This window comes from Hemiscyllium ocellatum, chromosome 29 (assembly GCF_020745735.1).
Source record: "Hemiscyllium ocellatum isolate sHemOce1 chromosome 29, sHemOce1.pat.X.cur, whole genome shotgun sequence".
NCBI classification, from domain to species: domain Eukaryota; kingdom Metazoa; phylum Chordata; class Chondrichthyes; order Orectolobiformes; family Hemiscylliidae; genus Hemiscyllium; species Hemiscyllium ocellatum.
Window position 1 is genome coordinate 45,703,025 of NC_083429.1, and position 16,430 is coordinate 45,719,454.

At 37.0% G+C, this 16,430-nt stretch overlaps 1 protein-coding gene across 4 annotated transcripts in view; it reads left to right on the forward strand.

Moving 5' to 3' along the window:
* Positions 1 to 16,430, forward strand: part of sik3 (SIK family kinase 3) — a 302,157-nt gene that overhangs the window by 144,109 nt on the left and 141,618 nt on the right. For all 4 annotated transcript variants that reach the window (XM_060846766.1, XM_060846767.1, XM_060846769.1 and 1 more), the window contains exons 2-3: positions 4,274 to 4,390; positions 9,841 to 9,904. In XM_060846766.1, the coding sequence (XP_060702749.1) occupies positions 4,274 to 4,390; positions 9,841 to 9,904 (181 nt within the window). The remainder of the gene's footprint in view (positions 1 to 4,273; positions 4,391 to 9,840; positions 9,905 to 16,430) is intronic.

Genomic DNA, 16,430 nt, shown 5'->3' on the forward strand with positions numbered 1-16,430 from the left:
CCATCTGATGAAGGAGCGGTCAATTAAACCTGTTGGACTATAACCTGGTGTTGTGTGACTTTTAACTTTGTACATCCCAGGAATCAGTCCAGTAAATCTTTGTTGCAGTCCCTCCATAGTCAAAACATCCTTCCTCAAATAAGGAGACCAAATTTAAATATTTAATATAATATTCAAATATAATCGAGATGGCATTATCATTGGGAAGAAGTCATGAACTTTGCTGTGGTAGTTGTGGCCATAGTGAAAAGAGGTTGTGGAATCTCAGTTTTCTTCCTCATGAGACCTGCAAAATCGTTTAATTTATGATGCCTGATTTATTCTATTCTCTTTTCCCCATAATGCTATTTACTAAATATGAGCTCGATATAACATGTTAAACTCCTCAGAGTCTAGATTGCAACACATATAAATTGAACGTGGCATAACATACCACAAAAACTATCCCAATAATTTTAGGCAAGCTGAAAGTCTATATGGTCATAGTCTCACAGTTCTTCCAAAAAAAATGTTTAGTTTAATGCTGAACGGTTCTTCCAAGTAGGAGTTTTGATTTTTTTGTGTTCATTTTGTATGTTTTATTTGGTTGCCTTTTATTACTATTATAAAGAGATTTCATTGTCTTTAAAAAGATTGATTGTAGTTTATGGTTACAATTTCAATCTTAATTACAATAAATATGTCTATGAATACATTGTGCTGTATCAAGTTATAGTATCATCTCAATACAATATTCACTGTCAGTGCCACTGGCATATGTTGTGAATGACACTTTGAGAACCACTGTGAACCACTATGGTCTGAACAGCTTTACAAATGAAATGAAATAGTAATATCTAAATCCCAATTTATTAAAACTATAACTTTATTTTACATCGTATTTAATGTAACCAAGATGGATAATATGTATAAGATTTAATATATCCTCAATTTTTCACGCCAAGCCAAATGGAAGTGTTCAGCCATGAGGCGGTGAGGCTGGTGGGTGTGGGTTCAGATCGTTCTCTGAAGCAATCAGCAAGAAGGCGTCCTGTCTCCTGATGTAGAGGAGACCACCAATGTCATCTACTGCATCCGTTGCACCCAGTGTGGTCTCCTCTACATCAGGGAGACAGGACGCCTTCTTGTGGATCGTTTCAGAGAACATCTCTGGAACACCCGCATCCACCAACCCCACTGCCCCGTGGCTGAAAACTTCAGCTCACTCTCCCACTCCATCAAGGACATGCAGGTTCTGGGCCTCATCCACTGCCAGACTGTTAGCACCTGATGCCTGGAGGCGGAATGCCTCATATTCCGACTTCGGACCCTGCAACCACACAGGATAAATGTGGATTACAACAGCTTCCTCATTTCCCCTCCCCCCACATTATCCCAGTCCAAGCCTCCAATTCGGCCCCGCCCTTCAGGCCTGTCCATCACTTCCACCTCTGACCTATCACCTTCTCCGTCACCTTCATTCACCTATTGCTGTCCCAGCTACCTACCCCCAAACCTCCCCCCCACCATTCCCGACACAAGCCTCAATCCCGATGAAGGGCTGATGCCCAAAACATCGATTCTCCTACTCCGCGGATGTTGCCTGACCTGCTATGCTTTTCTAGTACCACACTCTCGACTCTAACTTGACGTGTTTCAAAGCTTGATCTTTTTATTCTGTATATTTTCTTTAAAACATGTTTGTGCTAAAGGTTTTGAAGGACACAGGTTTTCACAAGAATTGATGTCCTCAACATCTCAAAGAGCCAGGGAGCATGGGTATCCAACATTATAAGATAGTGACAGCAGTGAGGATTTTGTCCACTTATGAGAAGGGATAATTATGAGTAATGATTGTGTTTTGAACTGAACGCAAGGACTGTATTTTACCAAACAAATTAAATTTTTTTACAGGAATTGCAGGAAACCAATTTGGGTTTTGCCACTAATTTGATTAGATTGTCACTGAAAATAAGGCGAGGTTTTCTACATACAAATCTTTTAATTCTGTTTTGAAAATGTATTTTATGGTATAACGATCTTTAAAATAACCCAGAATATGCTTCATTTCCCACAAATCTCCAATAGCAATTTTAAATTCATGTTGAAAATGCCAAACAAAAATACTTAATGTGAATGTTGTTACATAAAAAATTAAACTGTTGCCTTGATTATAAACCTGAAGTTACTTTATGGGAGTAGATAGGTTGAACATTCCAACTGATTAATATTCAGGTGAATAACTTTGCTCTTGTTTGCATTATCTTAGGGCAATGTGGAGAAGTGTTCAGTGTGAATTTATCATTGCAAATTATATGGTTTAACATGAAGTATGATTGTAGCTTATTTGATTTTGTCACCAAAGCATTCATACAATCATGAGATTTAGTATATATATTTAAAGGACCAGGTGCATTCTCTATTCTGTCACTTTGTATGGAACAGATGAATAACAACTACAAAAAGTAAAAAGCATCTTGCTTGTTTGAATAAAGAAGTTTTAACATTACAACTTCCTAAACACTGGTTTACATGTATCCATGTTTTGAATTTTTTTTAATGAAACAATAAATGCTAATTAATCTCTGGTAGGTTTTGAGAACTTTGTGGTGTCCATCTTTCTGACACTGAAGCAAATTAAGTATACTCGTCCCATTTGATTTCACCAAGTATAAGTAAAGACAAGGACTGCAGATGCTGGAAACCAGATTCTAGATTAGAGTGGTGCTGGAAAAGCACAGCAGTTCAGGCATTTACTGCTCCTCGGATGCTGCTTGAACTGCTGTGCTTTTCCAGCACCATTCTAATCCACATTCACCAAGTGTAGATTTGAAGTAGGCCAACCTCGAAAGAAAGAATGATAAAGGTTATTTTGTTTGAGTGTTTTTCTGAGTGAGCTAAATATTTTGTTTACATATTTAAAACCATACTTTTAATGTTGTAATATATTGGAAATAATATAGTTAGGACTGGGTTTTCATATTAACGGCAGTTGGGGTGTTCAGGAAATGTTCCCAATTTGTTGCACTCGCCCTGGGAGAAAGTGCTCCCAAAGGTGAGAATTTCAATTCTGGGTGGCCAAATGGGGATGTGCCCACCACCTCAATGAGGAGTTCAGAGGCAGACACAAGTACTATGGAATGCATCAGTGCTCTTTCAACTTTGTCCCAGTTGTTTATGTTATTATTGGACTATCTACCCCCAATCTGTTCTGACCTCATCAAAGCCAACTTATGTTCCTCAGTTTACCCCTCATAGCCTCCATGTCTCACTTTGCCCCTTCATCTAACCCCAATGACCACTCATATCCTCTATTGCAATATTACTCCTCCGTTCATCCCTACTGGTCCTTGTGCCCTCTATGCCAACATATAAGGCTTTCATGCTTATTCACCCAGTATATATTCAGTATTGAACAAATGAGCCCAATAGTAACAATGGCATGCATGGACAAGCTGTAAAAACAGCCGTTGATTCATAGCCGTTTTTTCAAAAAAAAGCCTTTTTTTAAACCATGGCCCTATAAAAGTGTTAATCATCTGAACCCTTAAAATAACAGTAGTGGAAACTACAAGCACTTAACACCTATTATGTGTAAATAGACATTTAAGAAAAAGAGCTGTTAATCAAATAATTTCTTCCCTTAAGCACAGCTGATTCATCCAAGTAATGGATCTTTCCTCTGTTGACACTTCAAAGCCTACTGGATACAGCAAATAATTCCAACAATTTAAAACCATAATCAATGCTCCCAGCTGTTCAGAATGATTCTGTTACTGCCATTTAATGTCCTCTGAACCTACATTCCATTTCATTACTTGCCCCGTTTTCTTTCTTTCTGCCCCCCTTTTCTCACAGTCTAAGTTTTTTTATAGATAGGTTGTTAATTTGAAACATACCTTTGATTTTCTTTCCACAGGTATTAGCAAACCTGCTGGTATTTACAACTTTTTCTGTTTTTATTCTACTTTATCACTTTGTCCTAATTCTTGTGTAATCTATTTTCTATTGTATTCTCTTGATGAAAGTGAACGATCTATTAGTATTAGATGTAAAATATTTTACTCATAAAATTGTGAAGATATCTGTAACTTAATCAGAGAAAATATGAGTTAGATATTTATGTTGGCTGAAGAGAATGGAGAGAGTTGTTGGAGATCTGACTATAATAAACCAATAATGTTATAACCAGCTGCAGCCTTTGTAACAAGTATTAAATATGCTGTTAAATTATCTGTAAAATTAACATATGATGTTTTGAACTTTCTAATTTTTAAATTTTTATGACTTGCAGGTTGCTATAAAGATAGTAGACAAAACACAGCTAGAGGAGGAAAACCTGAAAAAGATCTTCAGAGAAGTTCAAATCATGAAAATGCTCCGGCACCCCCATATTATTAGGTTGTACCAGGTGAGAAACTTTATTTATTTTTATGAGGATTGATCTTTATCTCTTGTCATCAATTAAAAGAACATAAATATCAGGCATATAACATTTCTGATTTTATGAAACTATTTCTACTTACAAAGAAAATTAATAACAATAACATTATCATTATAGTTAATACTGCAAATGCTGGAAAGTTTACTGGAAGGTCACAGATTTGAAACATTAAGTTTATTTTGCTAGCCATAAATGCTTCCTAATGTACTGAGAATTTCTAGCATTTTCTGTTTATATTAATATCGCTTTACTTTTCTTATTTGAAGAAGAATTACATATGCTGTTTCCTTAAAAGTCTTCCATTTTATGTTTCTTATAAACAACTCATGGGTTATCATTTGGTGGAACAAATTCTGCTGTGACTTTAGTAAAATAAAAGAAATAAAAACTGGAATTCTGTTCAAAGTGAAAACATGAAAATGATATGACTTGTTTTATTTGCTGTCACATGTATTTTGTGAGAAATACAGTGAAAAGTATTGTATTGTATTGCCACTCCCTGGCGCCATCTTAAAACACAGAAAAACATAGAATATAATGGTAGAAGAATAAAGAAATAAAGGAAAAGTGTTAAGCTTTACAGTCCATCTTGTTAAGTGTTGTGCCAAGTGCCACTGACCTGGTGACTAGGCACAGGTCTTACTTGCCACGCTGTCGTTGCTAGAATGAAATTTGCCACTCTTCGGCGTCTTCTTGCCTGTACCGATGCCCTCGACACTGAGTCCCAGTTGGTGTCTGCATTGATGAGATCCATCGATACCGTAGGATATACACTGGACCAAACTCGACTCCACCACGACCATAAATCCGCTTCAGGCCCACCTTGCTGATGCAGCCACTGCCAATGCTGCAAGGTCTTGTACTGGGCCCAAGCGCTCCTCCGCCACCTCCATGAATCTGAGCTTGACCCAGATGCTACTAGAGACCTAATCTCATCTCCATTGCAGTAGACAGGAGTTAACACTTGGACTGCTTTGTTGATACGGAAATCATTGCAAACACCAACTCACCTCCACTGCAGCAGATATGGGATCGCGCTAGAACTGCCTCATTGCTGCAGAAGCTGCTGCGAACCCAAACACACTCTGATGCTGCCATGAGTCTAAGCTGGGCCCACTCGCTGACCGACATAAGTCCACACTGGGCCCACTCGAATCTGTGCTGGGCCCACTCGTTAACCACAATGAGTCCATGCTGGGTCGACTTGCCAACTGCCACACGTCTGCCCTGGGCCCACTTACTGTTGATGCCCTCGCCATGACCAAGCTCTTCAACAAGAAGTAACTAAAGTACAGTGTAAAAAGAGATAAAAGACAAAAAAAAAAGAAAAAAACAAAAAGAAATGTGGACAGAGTGGATGAGCCCCTGGCTCAGAAGCCCTACTCCATTTCTGTCTTACTGGAGGAGGCTGCTGTCAAATTTTTAACTATGTTGGGACAGCACACTTAGCCACTGTCAGATGTAGAAAATTGAACTAATTTCCTTAAAATCTCTAAGCTAATATCATTATTAAAGGAATCTTTCCTGTTATAACCTTAATGATTGTAAAATGACTTCTAACCATAACAAAGAGTACCCATTAAAGTTAATTCCTGAAAATGAAGTGTGTATTGTAGTTCATTACCTTGGGATTCAACTGACTTTTAACTTTCCAATGTTCAGTTTCTGATCAGTTTTAACTATGAATATATGACTGCCTTCTAACTTCTTTAAGGCATCAAATTGTATTTTGCTCGCATTGATCATAGAACTGCATATAGAATAATGGATTGTCATTCACATCCAGGAAAAGTAGATAAAATACACGGAGAGGCAGGCAAATTCACATTTGGGAGGCCCTATATGCCTGGAGAATTCCATTATGGGAGTAACCAATTGAAGGAAGTCACCCCTGTAAGTAGAATAGATGAAGAGCTGCTCAACCATTTACAGGCTGTTTTTGGTTCTGCTCGCTATCAGGAGCAACTGCAGAAGGGAATCAGGCTGTGATTGGAGAATTAACTCAGGAAAAAGAATTGGAAATCTTCTGACAGTGAGGGAGTTACCAATGTGGCTTTTTTAAAGGGGGAGAGGTGCGGTGTGGCTGTGTGTTTGCCTGGGTTGGAAGAGAGGGTTACTCCAAAAGGGGTGAGGGAAGAAAGGAAGCCCAAAGTGGGGGTGGGTCTTAGAGGTTATGTGAGGTGGGGCAGGGAAAGAAAGAAGCAAACAGAACAGGGGACGAAGTTGGCTCTGGATTGGCAAGGGAACAAGAGAGGCTAGGGTGGAAGAATTTAACAAGGAGACTAGGGAAGGCTGCAAGGAGAGAAGAGGGGCACCAAAAGACAAGGAAACAATACAGGAACATGCAACTAACTGGGAGCCATGTTAACCTGAAATAACCTGTGTGCTGGACTGATGAACTTCTTTCATGTGAATTTGTAATCTTTAACTTAAGGCTACATAAATTCAGGAGATATTACACAGGATAACATTTAGTGGATGCTACATTTTGAGTTGTGAAATTTAAATCTGAGATTGAGATCTGTGCTGCAGTAAAAAGGGTAGTAACTGCCTTGTTCAGATGTTCCAGCTTTGTGCATTTGTGAAGGAAATACATTAGCTGTGACCTCATCAATCTGCACAGATGTGCTTATGTTGATAGCTTTTTGAGAGTTGAAATATGTAAGTTATTTTGAGAAAGGGTTTTCTTGTTCAGTTATGCCTGATGTGCTAATTCAAACACTGTTATCCAGGGACTTAATGCTTTCCTTTTGTATTTGGCTTTTAAGTTGAATGGAATTTTAATAATTATTGAGGATATTGAATAATTACAGTTCTGCTCCTGTGTAAATCCAAATACCCCACAAGGTCTCTAAATACATAATGTATTGTTATTATGTGCTTGCATCATCTAATAAATGAGTTGGTGAGAATGGCAAAAGGAGACCCTGAAAGTGATGTGGGCATTGGATATTAATTTCACTGCTGTCACGGAAAGCTGTTTGGAACACTTTTGGTCTTCACTGTCCAGTAATACTCTCAACTCATATTTTACTGTATAATGGTGGATTCTTACTGTTCTTTCAACGTGTACCAAAGTTCGTAACTGTTTGGTGTCTGCAATATTCCCAAGTTATGCATCTATCTTTTGCAAGATAAATACATACAGTGCCAATGATGAAGATTTGTTTATTATGCCCTTGAGCAAAAATGTTACGAGGAATAATTTGAAGACATGTCACTTGTGAGGAAATGGTTTTTGCTATGTCATACAAATTGGTGGCTGTGGATTGTAGAATGAGGGCTCCTGTCTACTGATGTTCCAAACCACACACAGTGGTATGTGCAGCAGGTGTTGAATGCTGCCTGCTGTGTTAGTGATTTAAAATAGAGCTTGCAACATTTTGCATTCATCATTATTAAAGTGTATTCTGCCAATGACTGCTGTTTATGTACCAGGAGCCTAAGAACTGCAGCAGTTTAAGAAGATGGCTTACCACCACTTTCTTCAGGACTATTAGGACAGACAATAAATGCTGGTCTTGTCAACAATACCCAAATCCCATGAATCAATAAAACAAAATTGAACTACCACATTTTGTGGTATTTGTGGTCTACTGTGACAGAAAAAAACTTCTGTATTAAAAAATAAAGCATTTTATCCCATTCTTGAATGACTCAACATCTTTGATTTGGCATATCTGAATCTTTCCTTCTGTTTACCTTAGCCGTAGAATAAGATTTTCACTCACTCAACCTCTTTCCATGACCCACTTCAGATTTTCTCTCTCCTATCAATAAGCCTGCAAAACTTGAGATGCCTGGCTACTCAATCTCTTTGATCTGAATTTGCCCTGTAAACTGTGCCATGTGCTAAGTTTGCAATTCATTTAGTTTTTATTCTTTTCTCAATTCAAATTCACTTCCCCTTGGGTATATTTGAATATTGAAGTTCAGTCTTGTTCCATCTAGTTGTTTTGGCAACAATAGGTAAGTTGAGAAATCCAGAGAAATACAGGTTTGTTTCATTTTGTTTTTGAGCATAATAGGAAATCAGTTTGTTACGTATATTGATACAAAATCTGGATAATTCTTTTACTGTGTTGTAAGTTATGTTTCAATTGGCAGTGCTCTTGCCTCTGAGTCAGAAGATTGAGATTAAAAAATCAAGACTGACCTTTCAGTGCAATGTTGAGGGAATGCTGTATTGCTGGAGGTGCTAATTTTTGGATGAAACATTAAACCCAGGCCACATCAGTCACTTAGTACCATATTCTTTATGTTAACCTATTTCAAAGTTTAAAAATCACACAACACCAGGTTATAGTCCTATAGGTGTTTTTGGAAGCACTATATTTTGGGAGCGGTGCTCCTTCATCAGGTAGTTGTGGAGCAGGACCATAAGACACAGAATTTATAGCAAAAGGTTACAGTGTCATGCAACTGAAATGATATCTTGAACAAACTTGGATTGCTGTTAAGTCTTTTATCTTTTAGAATGGTTTGCAGGTTTTGGTTCATTAATATATCCGTCCCAGAACTACTTTTATGTCACATTCTTGAGATAACTTAAGAGATTATTTTTTTAAAAAGGTGACATGTCCGCTCAGACAATGTGTTAAAGGTGTGAGGTTAGAGCCTGTCTGTATCAATCTTGAGTCAGACTGGTTCTATTTCTAAAGTAGGCATTTATAAAATGTTTCCGGGATTATCTGCCTGCATTGACTGCCTGTAGATTGTGTGCTTTTTGAGCAAAATAGAATGTCTCAGCAAATGCAATTCTGCAAGTACAAATTCACCCCATAGACTTTTATGTGTGCGCGCGTGTTGGACAATAACCTAGTGTTGTGTGATTTTTAACTTTATCCACCCCAATCCAACACTGGCACCTCCACATCAGGGCACTATTTCAAAGCAAAGGAAGGAAGTTATCATCTGTATCTTTGTCAATTTATATGTCTCAATCAATATTACTAAACTAAATTATCTGGTCATTATCACATTACTGATTGTGGAAGATTGCTATGTGTAAATTGACTGCCATGCCTCCTTTGTTACAACAGGGACTACATTTCAAAGTATTTCATTGACTAAATACATCCTTTGGTTGTGAAAGATGCTGTATAAGTGCAAATTCCTATTCTCCTGTATCTTTCTTTGTTTTGTTTTCTTCCTTTTGACCATATAACAACAGAATAGTACAACATAGAAGGAGGCTATTAAATCTATCATACCTGTGCTGGCCCTTTCTAAAAACAGCTCTTTCACTCTTTCAGCACGTTCTTGCAATTTATTTTTCCTTCAAGCCCATCGCCAATTTGCTTTTAAATGTTATGTACTAAACTGTCACCAATACCCAGTATTTTCAAAACTTAGCATGAGCTTTGGTACATAAGAATAATTTCCTCACCTGCGCCTACTGTGTCCTTGTGCTACAGGTTATGGAGACAGAAAGAATGATTTATTTGGTGACGGAGTATGCAAGTGGTGGGGAGATATTTGGTGAGTAATATCTTTGATTTGTGTTGGATGTTAGCAATCCAGGCTTAAAACCATCTTTTATGGCTGCTGTGTTACCTTTCATTTTTACAAAATCAGATGTATTGAATTAAATAGTTCATTATATTTATTCTTAGACATGTATTAGATAAGATTAACCATCTTTTCAAAGAACAGTATAAAACTACCCTTTTATTGTGAAAGCATTGTTTGCAAATTATAGTCTGTAGCTGTGACTGATTTCTAACAATCCATGTCACAGCTTTACTTCACAGGTTAGAATTCTTTGGTCCTTAATATACAACATAAGATGAATTTGATAATAAATGTTTTCTTTAATTTTCTTTTTTTCTTTTTTCCCCAACATGGTTGAACTTTTTATTTGAACTGACACAGTTTCAGAACATTTTGTCAAGTTCTCCATGCCTAAATGTTTGGGCTTAAAATGTTTGTTAATGGATAATTTAGCAGTTTAAAATGTGTTAAGATGCTGTGTCAGGACCTATCTGGCTGGTAGTGACAATGCTGCAAGTGAATATTGGGAGATAAAGGTGTGATTTCCACTGGGAGCAATGGAAGTATAGTAGACAATTCTGGCACTCTGCATATTTGACAGCACAACATATTTGCTTGTATCAGTATTGGAGAATGAAACTTCCACAGGTCCAATTACAGAAATTAAAATGCATGCACAAGTGTCCACTGTATGGGATATTATCGTTTAATATGGTCTGCCCGGCACCTACTGAAATGAGAGAACGTAGAAATATAGGAACAGGAGTAGGCCATTCAGTCCCTTGACCCTGTTTCACTATTCGGTGAGATCATGGCTAATCTGGGGCCAATTCCAAATATTTGCTTTTGGTCCACATCATTTAGTTCCTTTGTTGAACAAAAGTTAATCTCATATTTAAAATTAGCAACTGATCCAGTATCCTCTGCCGTTTGTGGAAAGGAATTCCAAACATCTCCCACCCTGTGCATGTAGAACTGCTTCCTAACATTTGGTCTAAATGGTCTGACCTTAACTCTCAGACAATCTCCCTAGTTCTAGAATCTCCAACCAGTGAAAATAGTTTATCTGACCTGTCTTTTCTTGTCAATATTTTGAAGACATTGATTGTCTCACCCCTGAACCTTCTAAATTCTAATAAAAACAGGCTTGGTTTGTATAATCTATCCTCATAACTTAACCCCTGAAGTCCAGGAATTATTCTTGTAAATTTATATTGTACTCCCTTAAGGGCCTTCCTAAGGTTTTGTGTCTAGATCTAGTCACAGGACTCTCAAATGTGGTCTAACGAAGATTTGTATAACTGCAGCATTTCCAGTGCTCTAGATATAAAGACGAGCATTACGTGAGCTTTTTTGATTATTTACTTCTCCTGTGTGTAATATTTAAAAGTTAAAAATCCCACAACACCAGGTTATAGTCCAACAGGTTTATTTGGAAGTACTAGCTTTCGGAACGCTGCTCCTTCATCAGGTAGTTGCGAAGCAGGACCGTAAGGTACAGAATTTATAGCAAAAGGTTACAGTGCCATGCGATGGAGTTGTGTGATTTTTAACTTTGTCCACCCCAGTCCAACAGCGGCACCTCCACATCATAATATTTTAAAGATCTATGCGCCTGAACCCAGAGGTCGCTTTGGACATCCACTGTATTTACCTTCAAAACATCTAGAAGGTACCCTGATCTATAATGTTTTGGTCCAAAATATATCATCTTACATTAGCTTCCATTGAACTTCATCTGCCAAAATTTTGCCGATTCGTTAGTCTATCAATGTGTCTTTGTAATTCTGTGCTATCATCTACACAGTCTAAAAAGGCTTTGTTCCTACTACCTAACTTTGTATCATTAGCAAATTCATATACATGACTTCCTATACCATTATCCAAGTTGTTAATAAATAATGTGAATAGTTGACGACCTAACTAATCCTTAGTGGAACACCACTGGTCACACCAATTGGAGTTCCTATCCATTATCCCTACTTTGTTGCCTGTAATTCAATTAATTTTCCAGTCATGTTAATAATTTGCCCTCAGTTCTGTGGCCTTCTTAGTTAACAGTCTCTTATGTAGGACTTTATCAACTGCATTCTGGAAGGCTGTATAAACAATATCCGTAGACGTTCCTCTATCCATCAAAGTAGCCACCTCTTCAAAACGTTTGGTGAAGTTTGTAAGGTATAAATCCTGTCATAAATCCATGTTGGCTCTCCCTGATTAACTGAAAATATTCAAGGTATTCAGTTACCCCACCCTTGATTATAGACGACAACAATCTCCCCAGCAGTGATGTTAAGCTAACTGGCGTGAAATTCCCTGGTTTCCTATTTCCCCCTTCTTATAAAGTGGAGTGACATTCATTTTCCTAATCCAGAGGATCCTGTACCTAGGGAACTGAAAGATTACAGTTAAGGCATTCACAATATGCTCTCCTATTTAACACCTTTGATGGAAACCCTCAGTCCTACAGATTTGTCACTCTTTAATTCCATTAATTTCCTCATTAATGATGTTTTACTTATGTTAATTTTATTCACTCTCTGTTTTCGATCCACTGGTAATTTCTTCAGGACTTCCAGCAAGCTATCTTCCTTTTCTACTGTAAATACTGAAAGCAAAGTATTTATTCAATGCATCTGCTATTTCCCATAGTCATTGATAATTGACGCACTTTCAGTCTTTAGTAGGTCATCATTGCTCATGACCACCTGCTTTCCCTTATGTAACTACCATTTTTTGTTGTTGGTTTGCTGTGCCCAGCAAGTTTCCTTTCATAGTCCCTTTATTAACTCTTATAAGCTGCTTTGTGGCCATTTGCTGGTTTTAGTATCTTTCCCATTCAACAGAATCTGTGTTTTTTATTTTTGTAAATCAGTTCTTTTTTTTATATATCAACCTGTTCAGAGATGTTATTATATACCGCTAGAGCAGGTAGGACTTGAACCTAGGCCTCCACAACCTAGTGGTAGGGACACTGCCACGACACTACAAGGGCCCAACAATAATTACCTTTACTGAAAGTAACTGCATATAAATTAATTGAACTTGAATTCCAGCAGCTGCTATGGTGGGATTTGAACCTATGTCCCTAGGACATTACTCTGTGCCTACTGGATTACTAGCCCAGTGACATTTCCACTGCACCACCTTTTACTTTCATGATCTCTTCTCTCTTTAGTTTCCCATGGCTGTTTTTCGTATGAAGCGAAGCTGTTCTCTCTCGGGAATATAAACTGGTTTTGTATTATGTTAAGGAAATAGTTGATTGATGTATTAATTAAGGATTAGTTGATTGTGAATTGGTTATATTAATATGGGGAGCTAGTAATCGGTGGGGACCCCACACCCAAGTGGTTGACTCTTAACTGCCCTGTGGGCAACTAGGAATGGACAATAAATGCTGGCCTGGCTATTGATGCCCACATCCTGTGAATGAATAATTAAATCAAAAAGTAGTTTAGCTTGTAGTGTGTAATGAAAAATTTTAAAGTGTAATTGATGGGATGTGAGTTTAATGGAAAGAAGCAGTAACTGAATTAAAGCAGTCACTAAAGTTGTGGACGTGGACTCTGTTTAAATATAATTATCTTATTGTGTATAACATTGCAAACAGAGGATACTTGAGTCAAAATGTAAAGTTTCAGAATATGATTATCCACCCCTATTTTTTTTGAAAGTGAGCCTTTTAACCAGTGTAATAATTAAGTTACAATGTTTGACTAGAGTACAGGAGATTTACCAAAAGCAGAAAAAGCACTTTTGAAATATTTCCTGGCTTTGTGAGCAACAAATGCTTGAGAGTGTAGATCAATTGACATAAAAGTTACATTACAGCAGGGAGATCAGCTCAAGAGTGAAGTGTTTCTTTATCTTCCAAAAGAGACATTGAATGCAGGACAGCTTGGAAGTTGAATATTTATATGGCCTAAATGATGCCACTGGAGCTTTTTAAAACTTTTTATTAAAGTCTGCTTTGTTAAAATTGGATTATCTTCACTTAAGGGCAGTATTTGTCATGTTTACTGGCACTATGAGGGGCATCTTTATATGCATGTATATGATTATTTTGTAAGGAGAGAGCAATGAATTTGGAAATACTGTTATAAGTGGGCTTAAAACAAAACTTGAATTTGAAAGTCAGGCCTGTGGGCTTTTAAATACATTGGATTAGAAATCAGGCAGAACGAACCCAGTGGCACTTTGAATCAGCAGTCTTATTTTGGAAAATGTTAGCCTCATTGCTTTTAGTCAAAGTAGTCTCGCAAAGGTGCAGAGGCTTCAGAAATTAAAATGGAGATATTTGGAACTTACGAACAGAAGTAGGTCATTCATCCCCCCGAAAAGGTCAATTTAAAAGATTGTAAACCATTTTAAACAATCAGGACTGATTTCTTCATACTTTGCTTAACAAAAATTGATCTATCTTAGATTTGAAACTAACAACTGGTCTAGCACCAACTGCAGTTTGTGGAAGAGAGTTCCAAATCTCTGCCACACTTTGTGTGTAGAAGTGCTTCCTAACATCTATTTGTGAATGGTCTGGCCCTAATTCCCAGTTCTAGAATCTCCAACTAGGTGAAATAGTTTATTTACCTTGTATTTTCCTGTTAATATCTTGCAGACTTGAAGAAGAATAGTGAAGTTTAATTGGACAGCAAAGTTGGCTGGGCATCTTGATAAGTCTAGATGACAGTTTGGAAGTAATTGAGTTGATGCAACTTTGGGGATTTTTCAAAGTGGAAAATGTTATTCTGGCAAGTGAAACTTTGGAAAAAAATTAAAAGTGGAGCATTGAGTTCTAAAATTTCCATCTTTGAGAGAAGCCAGGAACATGAGCTTCATCTTGTCAGTAATGCTGCTTAAGTAAATCTCTGTGGTAGGTTCTTGGGTACAGGGGAGTTTCAAATTTTTCTTTTGAGAATGAGAGGTAAATATTGTATTTTAGCTTAGGAAGCTAAAAAGATCAGAAGAGTAGTACAAAGTACCTTGCGGCAGAAGCTCTCGCTCTTGGTAAGGTGGTAGAAATGGCATTTTGCTTAATGAAAATATTGGAAGAAATTCTAGGAAAGGATTCTGCAGCAATACCCATTAAATGCTATATCAATAATAAGGCACTCTGGGATAATGCACACTCAGCAAATGTGTGAATAGAAAAAAACTGAGGATTAATATTAGTTTTAAAACAGATGCTGGAGGATGGAGAAATCTCCAATTGAAATGAGAGAACAGTAGTAAAACTATCTAAATAATTGTTTTATACCAAAAGGAACAAGTTTTAAGAAGCCGGCAGATCTACTGGAAAAGGAATGCTTGGAACTTCAATGTAAAAAGGAAATAAAATGGAAATATAATATATTGTCATTTTGTATGTTTTGTTTGTGTTTTTTATTATAAATATAAAATAAAGATAAAGGAGAATTTGTTATCATCTAATATGGTCTGAAGGAATGCCTGAGACCTGATGGAATGAGGGAATAAGTGAAAGGTATATTGATTAAGGAGTCATTGTTTGTGAATTAGTTGGATAAGTATGGGAAGCTTCTAATCAAAAGAGTGTGGTTAACTGAAGTAAAGCTCTATTAAAAAGTTGTGGACTCATACTCTGTTTAAAGATAGTTATCTTCTCATAATAGGAGCAATCTTGACTCCAGTCAAAAGGATTCAATTATTTTGACTGCTTCTGTGATTATAAATCAACTTCATGCAGTCTTAGTTTGATAGTTGAACCAAGCATAGTCCCTGTCAGGTCTTTTCATTGATGGTTCATTATTTAAGAAGAACAGATTTTTTTAACTGGAGATTTCTATGTTTGATTTTATGAAAACTTTTATGATGCAAAACAAATGATTTAACTACAAGTGCTACTCCAAGAGATAATTAGGCATTCTAGTAGGTCAAATAATTCTGGAAGTTCTGAGGTTAGTGTATTTTTCATCAGTGGTTTCTTAATTATGAAGAAAATAAAGAAAATATCCTAAACAAAATGTCACTTATATATACAAATACTTCCTAAACCTAACTGTGCCAGTCCTTTTGACAGCAAAGTGGTATTTTTATTTAAGTTTATGATGGAATTCACACCTATTTTGAGTAGCTCTTTGTCTCACGTTTTGTTGCAAAGTAAGTAATAAAAAGGCAGAAACTACCACAGCCATGTTTGCAGAACAGCATGTGTCACATTCCTCTGGCTCTGCTTAATTAAACACTGCACAAAGGACCAACTATGACACAAGTAGGAATACGCTTGCCATGTACTGAACAAATTCCATAGTCACATGAAAGAGATTGCACTGGGTTTACTGTTTTTAGATAACCCGTATTACTGCTGAAACTAAGAGTTCTTATTGTTTCACAGTAATTTAGAAATATAATTCTATTTGGAGACTAAGTTGGGGATCCAAGTTTCCACTTCCTCCTTCATAATTGTAATGTTCGGATAGGTTACGTAATCCATATTTATCTGGATTTCCAAAACCATGCCTCATAATGATAGGCTCTTCTTGCTATGAAACAT